At 42.0% G+C, this 13382-nt stretch overlaps 2 protein-coding genes and 1 long non-coding RNA gene across 4 annotated transcripts; 1 reads left to right on the top strand and 2 right to left on the bottom strand.

The window, feature by feature from the left end:
- Nucleotides 1-75: 75 nt before the first annotated feature.
- Nucleotides 76-6424, bottom strand: vaspa (vasodilator stimulated phosphoprotein a). The gene is made up of 13 exons (XM_056737044.1): nucleotides 6299-6424; nucleotides 4156-4327; nucleotides 3046-3226; nucleotides 2706-2772; nucleotides 2350-2629; nucleotides 2142-2269; nucleotides 1935-1983; nucleotides 1822-1855; nucleotides 1681-1732; nucleotides 1314-1382; nucleotides 1137-1209; nucleotides 976-1033; nucleotides 76-892 (listed from the first exon to the last, which is right to left on the bottom strand). Exons 1-13 carry the CDS (start codon nucleotides 6301-6303, stop codon nucleotides 855-857), a joined length of 1206 nt encoding a protein of 401 aa, XP_056593022.1. The 5' UTR covers nucleotides 6304-6424; the 3' UTR covers nucleotides 76-854.
- Nucleotides 6425-8158: 1734 nt separating this feature from the next.
- Nucleotides 8159-12299, bottom strand: LOC130411992 (uncharacterized). The gene is made up of 2 exons (XR_008905141.1): nucleotides 12188-12299; nucleotides 8159-11088 (listed from the first exon to the last, which is right to left on the bottom strand). It is a non-coding gene; the product is annotated as an uncharacterized LOC130411992 (long non-coding RNA).
- On the top strand, nucleotides 10118-12832 carry zgc:171929 (uncharacterized protein LOC100124596 homolog). Of its 2 annotated transcripts, none has more exons than XM_056737047.1 (4): nucleotides 10118-10247; nucleotides 10642-10841; nucleotides 10999-11116; nucleotides 12120-12832. In XM_056737047.1, exons 1-4 carry the CDS (start codon nucleotides 10157-10159, stop codon nucleotides 12428-12430), a joined length of 720 nt encoding a protein of 239 aa, XP_056593025.1. In that variant the 5' UTR covers nucleotides 10118-10156; the 3' UTR covers nucleotides 12431-12832. The 2 variants fall into 2 exon arrangements, with proteins under 2 accessions (XP_056593025.1, XP_056593024.1); XM_056737046.1 differs by having other exon boundaries at nucleotides 10933-11116.
- The last annotated feature ends 550 nt before the right edge of the window (nucleotides 12833-13382 follow it).

The following is a 13382-nucleotide window of genomic DNA, read 5'->3' as shown; positions in this document are numbered from 1 at the left end:
CGGATCCGTTTATTGTGCCCGGTCCAATATGGCGGCCCCACAGCGCTCAATGACAGAAGGAGGCGGAAGCGTTGGTCTCAGATCAGCCTTCACACAGGCAGACCTTGTTTATTTGCACATTTTAAACGCTGCAAAGCAGATAAGAAACAGTCGGTCTGTCAATCAAATATTTCCAACTGATTGTACCCAATAAAATCATAATAAACATTCTCTCCTAACAAAACTGTGGTGGTGTCATTACTAAGCAAGAGTATGTGATGCCAATCCCATAATACTCGAACATACCACTGTATTGATCCACAAGTGTGTATCAGGATATAGACATGGTGTTTGCAGAACATTTCATAAAAAACATAATAATAAAACCATGGTACTTAATTGTTTGTTAGTGACATCATGTTCTCCTCTGAAAGAGAACAAAAACACACTGCAATAGCCTGAGATCACTGTAAACACACCAATACACAACAACACACACTTCATATCATCTGACACTTCAGAAATGAATCATACTAACACCATTCAACTGAAATAAAAGTAGATGATAAATACTTTTTACCATTATATAAACTCTCCCTTTTTTTCTGGTAAACAACAAAGGTACATGTAAACGGAGACAACATGTGCTGAGGTTAAAACACACAACGCTACTGTAAAATACTCTGAACAGAGGGAATTCATATTCACCCTCACACATCAGCTGTGAACAACAGCTGATAACAAACACTGAAGGCAACAAATAAAGGTTTAAAACGGGCAGCTATGAAGATGAAGACGTTCCTGAGAGAATAAGGTGAGATTTAAACTTCTTTAAGCATCCTGATAATGAAACTGTTGTGGTTTCCTCCACACATCTACACAAGACTGCTTTTCTGCAGTTCATCCAGCAGAGCTGTGAATGAGAACACAACATCATCAGCGCTCGTGACTCGTGAGACAGCAGAGCAGAAAACTTCACCCCCCCAAAAAACTCACCTCCGATGATCTCTTCCTTTACTTTCTGCATCTCTTTACGAATCTCTTCCAGGATCTCCTGTTATCAAACAAACGTGTTTTCATTTCATCCAAAATCAATCATTGTCATTTAGAAAGACACCTTTCTCCCATAATGCACTCTGAGGGAAGCAATGAGATACCTGCTTGAATTTCTCCATGTCTGAGGAGTCTTTAAATCCAGCCGAATCACTCGCTCCGCTTCCCGGCCTCGTCCTGGAGAAATGTGTGAGAAACAAGCAGATAAACACCTTCATACAGTCGAACGACTGCGGGCCTAAGTTCACAATCCAGTGAAGAGAGTAAAGTGTGTGGAGCACCTGCTCAACGGTGCTGCAGTGGCAGGAGATACTGGACTCTTGTCTTGACTCTTCAACGTTGAATTCACACTGTTTGAAACAACACAGATCTTTGAGAAGCAGATGTTTGAGAAACAGATGTTTGAGAAGCAGATCTTTGAGAAGCAGATGTTTGAGAAGCAGATCTTTGAGAAGCAGATCTTTGAGAAGCAGATCTTTGAGAAACAGATCTTTGAGAAGCAGATCTTTGAGAAACAGATCTTTGAGAAACAGATCTTTGAGAAGCAGATCTTTGAGAAGCAGATCTTTGAGAAGCAGATCTTTGAGAAACAGATCTTTGAGAAGCAGATCTGTTTCAGAGAGAGACGGAGGTGAACACAGTGCTTACCGTGATACAGAAGCAAGTTTCTCCCAAGGTTTCTTTACAGCTTCGGCTTTATCTGAATGAAAAGTATGAAGGATGTCATGATGTGGTTCACTAAAGTGTGATGTTGAGTAGAAACAGGAAGTGAGTGTGATGCACTCTCACCTGCAGGTCTGGGATCAGTTTGAGTTGAATCCCCCTGAGAACATCAAACAGAATTCACTTTAACACACAGCACTTTCACATACAGAGTTTCTTATAAACACAAACATATTTACATTAGTCGACACTTCTTTTTTCACCGCTGGAACGTCTGAAACTTTTCTTCTGTAACAGAGAGATGATGTTGAACATGTAAACAGCACACATATAATCTCATGTCTATCCGTGGATTATCCCATACTTCTTTTTTAAAACCTAAAAATAACTGAAGATCAACTTTATTGTGCAAAATAAACATTTGATTGATTATATGTGAAAATGACCGTCGAGCGAGAATAGCACTCATTTCTCCCATCAGTCCTCCTCCTCCACCTCCGCCTCCTCCACCTCCTCCGCCACCGCCTCCTCCTCCTTCACTTGGTGCGGGAGCAGGTGGTCCTCCGCTCTCATCCTGCACATACAGAACAGGTGAGAAATGAATCAACGGTTGGAGCGCTTCTGTGATTACAACAGTAACTGCGTCTGACTGACCTTAGCAACTTTACGTAGTTTAGCTCCGGCGAGCGCCGCAGCCAGACCTCCGTCCCCTCCTCCTCCCCCCCCTCCATCAGATCCCCCACCTCCTCCTCCAGAGGGAGGGGGCGGGGGAGCGGGTGGTCCTCCTGAAGGAGGTGGTGGCGGGGGTGGTGGAGGAGGCGGGGGTCCTGGAGCAGGTGGAGGTCCGGGTGGAGGAGGCGCACTAGCGGGAGCAGGGGCTGGGGGCGGGGCCGGGGGTGCAGGTGCCTGTCTCTCTCTCTCCTGCTGCTCCTGTCTGAAGAGGGAGACGGGTATGATGTGTCTGAGCTTAGATGTGATCTGCATGTGTGTGTGCGTGATGAAGTTTGTACCTCCTCTTGTGTTCTAGCTCCTCGGTGCTCGGGCCACTGGGTGGAGGTCGAGGAGGACACACACCTCCTGTACACACACACATCAACTCAAATGACCGCTGGTTTAAATTATAGCAACTTAAAAAATTATCGATATATTTAAATAAACTGAATGGGTCTATCGCTGGAAAATCAAAGAGTAAAATTGACCAAAACAGGAAATAAGCAAAACCTTAAGAGATAAGAACACAAAGTAGGTGATAACATTAAAATAGGACTTTTGTTTTGAACACCTTACACATTTCCTCTTTAAGAGAGGAAACAAAATGACCCAAATATAAATGAGAAGAGAAGATCTGACCTGCATCCGTCTGACCACTCAACACGTCCAGCACTTGCATCATCGCAGCGGCGAACTGTGCTGCTTCCTCCTTACTGCTAAAGTTCAGACCCCACACCTGCCGTGCATCTCGCCACTGATGAAACGTAGCTGTCGCTTGGTTGTATTTTATACCTCTCACTAACACACAATTAATGACAACCTGAAACAACATCACATCTTCTGTAAATGTCTCAAGACATGTTATGATGATTATTGTTGATTACATGAATACATGTTTATTAAGGTTATGCAGATCTCAAAATGTGGTTAAATGAGTTGTTGATTATAAATAGTCTAAACTGTGTTTGAAAAGTAAGCTCTCTTGTGTGTAATGTTCCTTTAATGCAGCGTAATGCGTCACATGACTCAGACGAGAGCAGGACTATGGGTCAGAGTAATGTGGATGTGAACAGGTTGTAACATGTGCGGCTTCTTCAAAACGTATAAACTCAGCATATGGTCCAAGAGGCGCACAAGGTATTTGTTTATGTTTCTTTGTTTTTATATTTTGTGATACAGAGTTTATGTGCTTTCACGTGTGTAATGTAACGTGTTCTGTTTTGTAATAATATGTAATGATGTGGAGAATGGGGCTAATTGATAAAGGATTATGAGTCGTGAAAGTGAATAATGACAGAGAGATGTGGTGAAGTAGGTTATGTCTTTATTTTTGTAGTTTTCACTGTGACTTTTATAGCCTGTGGCATCTTTGGTAACAACAGAGAGAGCAAATAAAACTTCTGAAAGACATCTGTATGATTCGTGGCCATTATTTATGGGATCAGTGCAGCTTGATGTTCTATTCAATGACATGAATGACATCAGTCCCAAACATGTATGAGCTCATAATCTCTACAACTAACATGCTCCTAACTAACTCAAATCAATCTCATACTTGTTCATTAAATCTGCCAGCAGCCAATGAGTTTGTGGTATTGAACATCAAACGGTTTGACATGATTTACAGGAAGTGAGTGAGACTGTAAGAGCTGCGGTGAGGACGACACACTCACACTCACTCACACGCACACACACACACACACTCACACACACACACACATCATGTTTGTTCATTGGGTAATGTGGTACCTGTTGGTCAGCTTGTTGTTTTCGGCCCACCACTCTGAATGTGTTGTTGGTGGTGTTCTGGAAGATATGAATCCTGCTGACGGCCTGAGGACCAGAACCGGCCGGTAACCAGCGTTTACTGCCGTCATCATACATCATGACGCTGGCCCGCGCCTGACACATGCTCTGTTCACTGCAAACACAACGAGAACATGTAACGTGAATCATCATGTGTGTGCGATGTGAACTCATTCTGAGATGCGCACAGTCACGATCTACAGAGATCAGATCTTAAAGTTAGTTCTCATTAAACAGTAGTGTGTGTGTGTGTGTGTGTGTATGAGGAGGATGTGGGAAGCCTCGTCCGTCCTCCTCAGCAACTGTTTGACTTGAACAATGTGACACAATGGTTTGACTTCCGCTGATATAAACTTCACTTCTGAGGTGAATATCAGGCTTCGCTTACACTTAACAACCAGTTAAAGTCCTGATGTGCACCAACTGTGTGAGAGGAACTGACTTCATACTTCTGTACAACACTACACACTTCAACTTCCTTCTTACCCTAACTCAGCAAGAAACACGCATGTTTACATGTGCAGACACCACACAACCCAATGTTTCTCTATTACGGCATTCAGTGCTGTAGTGTGTTCATGTAAAGTTAGTAAGTTTATAGGAAGGCTCTTTGTATTTCTCATAAACTGAATATCAGTGCTCAGCTCAACTTCAACCGACAGCTGATTTACTGTCGGTCATCTGAAGGGCTTTTCAGAAACACGGACGTTAAAGAAAGAGTTTGGATGAGGATCTGAGAGTAATAACAGACACAAAGAGGAAACACATAAACGCGGCTCAACACAAGTCTGAGATCAGCCACTCACACCACACGGCCTCGTTTTAAAGACTTTTTCCACATACTCCACCACCTCTCAATGGTTATAAAGGTTTGTGTAAATGAGGTTATTTTTATCAGACTTTTCTATCAGAACACATCTGAGTTCTGGTCACATGCATCAACGTCCATTTCATGTCATGGTTTATTTCTGCCTCTTTATCTGTGTGTATTTCTGTGAGAAAGAAAAAAAAACACTTCCTGTCATATTGAAACTGGTGCCTGACTGTACACACACACAGAAAGAGAGAAATATAGTATACTTTCATTTTATTTTTAACTTAATCTGTATTTGCACATATTTTTATTCAAATGTTCTGTGCTTTGGCAAAGTTTGTTTTATCATTCCAATAAAGCTTCTTTGAATCTTGAGAGAGAGAGAGAGAGAGAGAGAGAGAGAGAGTGAGTGAGAAAGTGTGAGAAAAAGAGAGACACAAAGAGAGAGAGAGAGAGAGAGAGAGAGAGAGAGAGAGAAAGAGAGAGTGTGAGAAAGAGAGAGAGAAAGAAAGAGAGAGATAGGGGGAGAGACACAGAGAGTGAGAGACACAGACAGAGGGTGAGTGAGTGAGTGAGTGAGACACAGAGAGAGAGAGAGAGACACAGAGAGAGGGTGAGTGAGAGAGTGTGAGAAAGAGAGAGACACAGAGAGAGAGAGACACAGAGAGAGAGAGACACAGAGAGAGAGAGAGAGAGAGAGAGAGAGAGAGAGAGAGTGAGTGAGTGTGAGAAAGAGAGAGAGAGAGAGACAGAGAGAGGGTGAGTGAGAGAGTGTGAGAAAGAGAGAGAGAGAGAGAGTGAGAGAGAGAGTGTGAGAAAGAGAGAGAGAGAGAGAGAGAGAGAGAGAAAGGGAGAGGTGCTGCACTTGCTCGAGCAGTCAATTCTCAGACAATTATTCACAGTCATTCAACAATAAAAAAAAAACTAAATAAATGAATACAACAATGTTGATTTCTTCAGTTATATCCTGATACTATAAGAGAAAGTATAAACTCACTGGAAGGGTTACACGACAGTGAAAAGACTTTTCTTTACTTTGATGTAAGTGCAGAAACTTCGCATGTTTATATGATGAGGCGGTAAACACAATAATTAAACTACAGGCCTGAAGTTTATAAGAACATCGGTTTGTTTGACGATATAATGTAACGATCTGAATGAGTTTGAGATTTATTCAAACACCGTCCTCATACTGTACATAACACAAATAGACACAGTTATTCTGATTGTCGTAAATATATGATTATAAAGAAGATGATCGTGTTCACTCACCTCATTATTGATTGACATCGATTTCACGCGCTACTCTGATAAAACCATCATCCGTGTGTGTGTGTGTGTGCGTGCGTGCGTGCGTGCGCGCGGACATCCGCTGCTGTGAATATAAAACAGTTTCCTGCTTTCAAACAGGGAAGCACAAACATTCAACACAAACCGAAAGAAAAACACAATATTTCATAATATAAGAAGTATTTGACAGAAATACATCAACACTGTTTGGACGCGTTAATATTGACGAATCATGACGCTAACAGCATCTCAACTCAAAACACGAATTTCAGTTTATAAATTCTCACACAGCCATACATTTGTTATTCGTTATATACATTGACTTGTTTGATAAATGAACTGAATTGTGTTTAAAGTGTCTGTCGCGCATGCGCATATTTCTCTCTCTGGGATTTTTTTGTCAATTCTGGAGTGAACAATAAAAAACCTTTTGTGTTTAAAGCTGTGGTCAAGTATACATAAATCTTTAAGTCATGATATGATACACACACCAACATATATAAAATCATGTTTTTAGTTGTTTTATTATTGTGGTGAAGTGAGTGACCCGTTGCCACGTCACCCTCATTATGTATCTAGCCAATGGGGTACCGCCCTTAGTGTATATAGAATCTGTGTTCATGCCTCCTGGGATGCGTCATTGTCGAAAGCCCGCCCCTTGCGATTCATCCCAAGAGACCGCGGAGTGTGACACTCGGCCATCGAGGCTGCTCGTTGTTTGTTCGTGGTGACATCCATACATCCACTCATTTGTGGCGTGCCTTCTGGGTTTCCATCGGTGTGGCGTCTCTTAGTTGCCAAGTCGGAGTGCCAGCTGTTTGTTGACTCACTAACAGATCTATCGTATGACTTTGTGCCTGTAATTACGTGTGTGTGTGTGTGCGTGCGTGCGTGCGTGCGCGTGGTGTGCCGATATTCAATCAGGCTTGAGCAGCTATATTTACAACTTGCTGCCAGTAACCCTTGCTTTTCGAGTCACGTCTGCTGCTTTGGGGGGAAACTGAACATGGGATCCCAGCTCATCTGTTGCTCTGGCGATTTGTCTTAGGCTCTAGTGGGCCTTAAAGGGCTCTTTTTTTGTTATTTCATGAGTTTGTTTCTGTTTATGTGCTTGTCTTAGTTTGTATTTGGTTGGTACTGTCACCAGTCCTTTAGCTGCAGGATCATCACTGTTTAATGACTTAATGACAGAGATTGATCGCAGCCAAATAGCTTGTCATTGTCATACAATTTTGTGACTGATTGTGTGATTTAGTGATGTGATCATATCGTCTTAATTGTGCATTCTTTTTGTTTCTGTTATTTGTTTTCTGTCTTTGTTTAAGGGGTTTGTTTATCTTTATTTCTGTATTCTGCAAGAAGCTGAGTGTGCCGGGAGGTGGGCCGGTGGTGGTAGCTGCACCGCTTTTACCTTAACACTAGGGGTTATTAGTGCTGTGTTATTTCTGATCACTATTTGTAGTGGAGTGTTTTGACAGTGCTTTATTGTGTTGGTAAGCTGTATGTTTTGCTGTAAAACTATAAAACGGGGGTCTCTCATTTTGGAACCAAACTCATCATATATATTACTATACGTGGCTTATATAAAATTGTGTAAATGCATGAGCCTCTTCATTGTTGTTCATCTTTATCTACATGTTAGCATGGCTTCTTATGCAAAATATAATTGCATTTCTGGTTCGCAACAGGGGGCTCCAGCAGATTTCCAAGGGGGGCCTCAAAATGACTAATCATTTAAAATGAAACATAAGGAGCACTGAAATACATTTTAAAACATCTAAAAACCAAGATATGTCTTATTATTTGTCAATTTTCATATTGAATAAAGGCTCTTCCAGTTAATGTCAAGCTCTGAAATGATTTATTGGGTAGAAGCGGGAGGGGGGCCGTTGGATGTGGTTGAATACAGTGTGGGGGGGCGGAGGCATTTATCTAAACAATAAGTGTTGGGAACAAAGGCACGCTTACAAGTAAGAATATGTAATTCAATGTCTTTTCATCATCTTTCATTCGTTACTTGTCAAAAGTTTCTCAATGACTTCATGTATATGAAGTAGAAATGTGTATATCTTATAAAAGTTCTAAACAACATGAATAAAGACACAAAAGTACATTTAGACCTTGTGAGTGGTTTAAATATCGTACAGACAGCTTGCACACACTGGATTAATGTTGCCTCAAGACCTTGATAAACTTGACTTTTGTTCACATTGTTGTTTTTGACGCAACAATCGCACAGAAGTGTTTACTGTTGTTTTCTCACTGAACTCTCTCAGCTCATGCCATTGGTGATTTCTCTATGTGCTATTTTGTTTCTACCTTCATGTTGTTTAATGTCATCAGATGTTTCATTGGATGAATTGTGTCTACTGTCATATGTAGGTGAAGTTAACGTGAAGTCATATCTCAATGTCAAGAGGTGTGTTGTTAAAACGCTAGTTCTCACTCATGTCACAGACACATGAAATATTTCTGGACGGACGGACGGCTCTTTTCTGTCCAGCGGGTGTGGTTCACATTACAAACAGAGACATTTAACAGTCAAAGTCTGTGCCCTTCTTCGTGTTTAAACACGCCACTGTTCAAAGAAACATGCAAAGCAGTGTGTAGCCAGCGCGTCGACTGTTTGACATGTTTAAAGCGAGGGCTCCATGTGAAAGTTGAGGATCTCACAACATTTGCTTTCACATAAACGGTAATCCACTGTCGCCCCTCAGAAGCTCCGCGCGTTCATCTGCCAGCTACTCTGAAGAGATTCATTAGCGCACAAGGTTTCCATATATGATAAAATGTTCTCTGGCTGCACACGGACAGTATTTGCATACAGTTAGAGCGAGTCTGCGGATGACAGTACTCTACTGTACGGCCCCATCATAACGTCTGTCTCCTACATCACTGGAAAAAACAACCAATCAATAACAAATGTCAGTGGAAACAGGTGACTTCTTCATCCTCACCGCCTTCTTGGTTCATGACAGAATCAATCGTATTTAGAATATCTCAAGCCTAAAATACACTACAAGACTTTTGCTCAGATTGGACTTGTTGCAGAAAGTTTGTGCCAGTCTGCAGATTTGATCAGTTCATGTGCTTCTATCTGAAACTTTCCAAAACTCTGCAAGTGTGTGATGTCTGTTCAGATTTTAAAAGTCTTGAAGTGTGTTCCAGCCAGAAAACGACATCAGCTCCAGACAAAAGCACTTATCGTGTGCGACAGTAATAAACGCTCTCAAACATGATGATGTGAGAGACTCGACCTCAGGTGTGTTAATGTCCAAAACTGCCCTGCGCTTCGTTAAAGTGCGGCGATATGTTTACAACCCAGTCAAAGAGATGCATAACTGATGGAAAGCTTTGAGTGTCGGGACAAAAGAAAAGAACATCTGTTAGGTCTACAGAAATCTATTCACCTTCCCGAGCTGCGATGTTAACCGATAGTAAACAGTAAAAGAAGCCATTTGAATTGCCTTTGTCCCAGTTTAGGTGACTTAAACCCGACAGACAATCAGCTGGAACGTGAAATAAAAGCAAAATTTTACTAGCAGTTCAGGCTGTGCGTGCTCCTGTTAGAGCGGCCGTGCCCTTCAGCCGGCACCGGCACAAGAGCATTTGCATGGCAGGTCCAGTTAAATGAGGAGACCAGATTCTCTCTACCTGGCATGCAAACCAGCGGAGCTGCAGTTAAAGCATACGCTAACACACACACTCTCTCTCTCTTTCTCTCTCTCTCTAGAGATATGGAAATGAGCTCTGAGATTTACTCTCTAGACATTAAGCAGTACCGGTCAGTGTGAGGAGATTTTCACTTTCAGCGGGACGCCGTTGATCCAGATCTTGAAGATGCCTCGCTCGTTTCTGGTGAAGAGAAAACAGGCGGCGTGTGCCGGGTGGCAGTGGAGAGAATCTGACACCTGCACGACTCCAAACACAGGTAACACACCGTCAACATTTCACATTTACAAACACTTTCTAGTTGGTGCATCTGCACGCCTGTTTCAGGCATCGTTCTCTTAGAGTCACATAATGTCTGATTATTGCTGCATCTAATACTCACATTATTCAGCTTATTAAAGTCATACAACATTTGTAATTCATTTATTTTTAAACAAAGTAAGCTCGCAGGAATTCTAAACTCTTTTCTAAGCTCAATTGATTCTCCTGGAGTGAAATTTTTCATCACGCGTCGCCTCTGGAGTTTCAGGAGATCTCAAGATCATCTCAGAGTTGTTTAAACTCATCTGCGTCAAACCTCTGAACTTTTTTCTGAGAGAGAACGATGTGAACACAGATGGGAATTTGCTGAGATTTTTCTCTGATTGTTGCAGAAGATGTGCAGACACACTGTGACGCTGGTCTGGAGTCCGAGCCTGACGTCCCTCAGCCCATCCACAAACACACATCTGCTGCTCTGGAGTCAGTGCGGGCCTCTCGTTCGGTTGATTATGGGATGGAGAGAGTTCACGCTCAGCCGCTGCATCAAAGCTCTCGTCTGTCGCCTCCATTAACATCGCCTCCTCAGAACAAAGTAAACCATCACATGACACGACTGACACGTCACACTGGATTTATTTCATGTTTCTCTCGCTCATGTACTGTGTGTTTTATTATGACCGCAGGTGCGTGAATCGGGTGGATCTTCAGAGTTTCTGTGTTCTGTGTGTCATAAAGTGTTTCCTTTGCAGCGCATGCTAACCCGTCACCTGAAGTGTCACAGTATGATTAAACGACACCCGTGCAGGTACTGCGGTAAAGGCTTCAACGACACCTTTGACCTGAAGAGACACATGCGAACACACACAGGTGAGAAGAATCACACAAACCTGACCTGCGTAACTTTACAGTGAGCGCGTTTTCATGCAGTCTTACTCCGATTACGCTTAATAAACTGATATGTTACCCTGGACAACAAAAGCACTTTTATGGGAACATTTTTCAAATTTGAGATTTTTCATAATCTGAAAGCTGAATAAATAATATTTCTATTGATGTACGAGTTGTTAGAATATGACGATATCTGACTGAGATACAACCGTTAAAAACTCATGAATCTGAGAGTGCAAAAAATCTAAATATTGAGAAAATTGTCTTTGAAGTTGTGAATCAGAGGCGCTGTGACAGGACATCCACTCACAAAAATTTAAGGTAGGAAATGTAAAAAATATCTTCTTGGAACATGATCTTTACTTCATATCCTTAAGACTTTTGGCATAAAAGAAAAATGTATTATTTTGACCCATACAATGTACTTTTACTAAAAATGTTCCCGTGTTATTTAAGACTGCTTTTGTGATCCAGGGTTACATATATGTAAGGTCATGTAAACGGCTTTAGCGGACTTTCTGTCAGTTTTGTTTATGTGTCTGAAAGCGCGGTAGTAAAAGTCCTCTCTGGAATCATGCAGTTGATGTAGAAACGTCTAAATGAAGAAATATTGTTGCATATGCAGGTACTGCGGACATGAGAAGAGATATAAAAATACAGTTTCTGACCGTTTTCCCTCTGCGTTTTTAATGACTAATCAGACTATCGACTATGACGTCACTGCACGCGAGTAACCCGCCAAGTCTCAAACTTCCAATTAAAAGCGGTTTTCTTCTTAGCCGGTTTATTACTTTGCTTGTTAACACGTGAAAATATTTTTCTTTTTAAGATAATTTTTGATAGATATCCGTTTATTTTGTGCATGTTAACGCACTCAATGATCCACTCATTCAACCTCACCCGAAAATGCTGCTCACCCCTTTAACGCCCCCCCTCTCCATCTCTCTCTCTCTCTCTCCAACTCTCTCTCTCGCTCTCTCAGGTATCCGTCCGTACAGGTGCGAGCTGTGTGACAAAGCGTTCACGCAGCGATGCTCACTGGAGTCTCACCTGCGTAAGATCCACGGCGTGCGGCAGCAGTACGCGTACCGTCAGCGACGCTCCAAGATCTTCGTGTGTGAGGACTGCGGCTTCACCTCGAACCGACCGGACGAATATTTCATGCACGTGCGACAGCAGCATCCGGGCAGTCCGGCGCTGCGCCGTTATTACCGCAAACACATGCTCGAGAGTCCCGCGCAACACGGCATCAGCCCCTTCGTGCTCTACCCGCCGGCGGGGATCTACATGTGAACGCGCGCGCGAGCCCGCTGTCAGGAGCGTTGACCGTGTCGTCACGGCTGAACTGTGATGAAAGAGTTAAAGGTTCTTCTGGACAGCAGCAAAGATGAAGAAGATGCGACCGGAAGTGCCTGACAGACACACATACACTAGTGATGTCCGCACTGGAACAAATGACTTATAAAAGATTTAATGTGTAGCTTTGAGAAGATTTCAAGACACACTACACAACACACGAGCAAAAGAGTCAGAAGAATGACTGATGTAGACAAAAACAATTTGATCAAGCCTAATGTTCGCTTTACTTTCAGCTTTGTGCGTTATTTGAGTTGTTAGAATAAGCCATATTTCCACATATGGTGTCATTTGCCATTGCTGTTTATTACCTTTGTCAAATAAATACTTTCGCAAGTTTTCTCTATGTTTATGTACTACATATCTTATGTGTAAATGTGGGGTTTAACATTCAGTCACGTTGAACATTTACATTTGACAACAGGAGGCAAGAGAATCAGTTTACTTTAGCACTAGCAGGTTCATTTAATGCAAATGTACATTATTTATTAATCCTGTGATTCACAGATATGACAGATGATTGTGACATGTCATTGTGTTTATAGTCATAGCCCTTCTTTCTTATAAACAGACTACGCAGGTGTCTAGAGCCCTGCACCACCAGAGGGCCCCCTTGAGCACTGATTCAAAAACACTATTTTAAACAAGACGTTATTTGCGTATAATTTGCACATGCAGTTTTGGAGGAATCTTTTGGAAATGTCCTTTTTCATACTTAATATATTTCATTACTGTGGCTTATGTAGTTACCAAGGCTTCAAAAATGAGCTTTTCGTCTGGGGTGGAAATAACGGCAACGTGAAGCAAAAGAACAAGAAGGCATGTGTTATATTTAATTCTGCAACATTGTGCAATGAATACTTACAAAATAATTATCAAGGACAGATTA

Source organism: Triplophysa dalaica, chromosome 22 (genome assembly GCF_015846415.1).
Source record: "Triplophysa dalaica isolate WHDGS20190420 chromosome 22, ASM1584641v1, whole genome shotgun sequence".
In the NCBI taxonomy this organism is placed as follows: domain Eukaryota; kingdom Metazoa; phylum Chordata; class Actinopteri; order Cypriniformes; family Nemacheilidae; genus Triplophysa; species Triplophysa dalaica.
The sequence above is the reverse complement of the archived record's forward strand: the minus strand, read 5'-3'. Positions and strand labels throughout refer to the sequence as shown.

What these genes read in the sequence shown, in the direction of transcription:
- vaspa (XM_056737044.1), bottom strand. An exon ending in AAACTTGCTTCTGTATCACG is followed by an intron (nt 1,383 to 1,680) that starts GTAAGCACTGTG and finishes TGTTTCAAACAG; the next exon opens with TGTGAATTCAACGTTGAAGA. An exon ending in ACATGGAGAAATTCAAGCAG is followed by an intron (nt 1,034 to 1,136) that starts GTATCTCATTGC and finishes GTTTGATAACAG; the next exon opens with GAGATCCTGGAAGAGATTCG.
- zgc:171929 (XM_056737046.1), top strand. Translation starts at nt 10,157, where the DNA reads ATGCCTCGCTCGTTTCTGGTGAAGAGAAAACAGGCGGCGTGTGCCGGG. An exon ending in CTGCACGACTCCAAACACAG is followed by an intron (nt 10,248 to 10,641) that starts GTAACACACCGT and finishes TGATTGTTGCAG; the next exon opens with AAGATGTGCAGACACACTGT. An exon ending in ACACATGCGAACACACACAG is followed by an intron (nt 11,117 to 12,119) that starts GTGAGAAGAATC and finishes TCGCTCTCTCAG; the next exon opens with GTATCCGTCCGTACAGGTGC.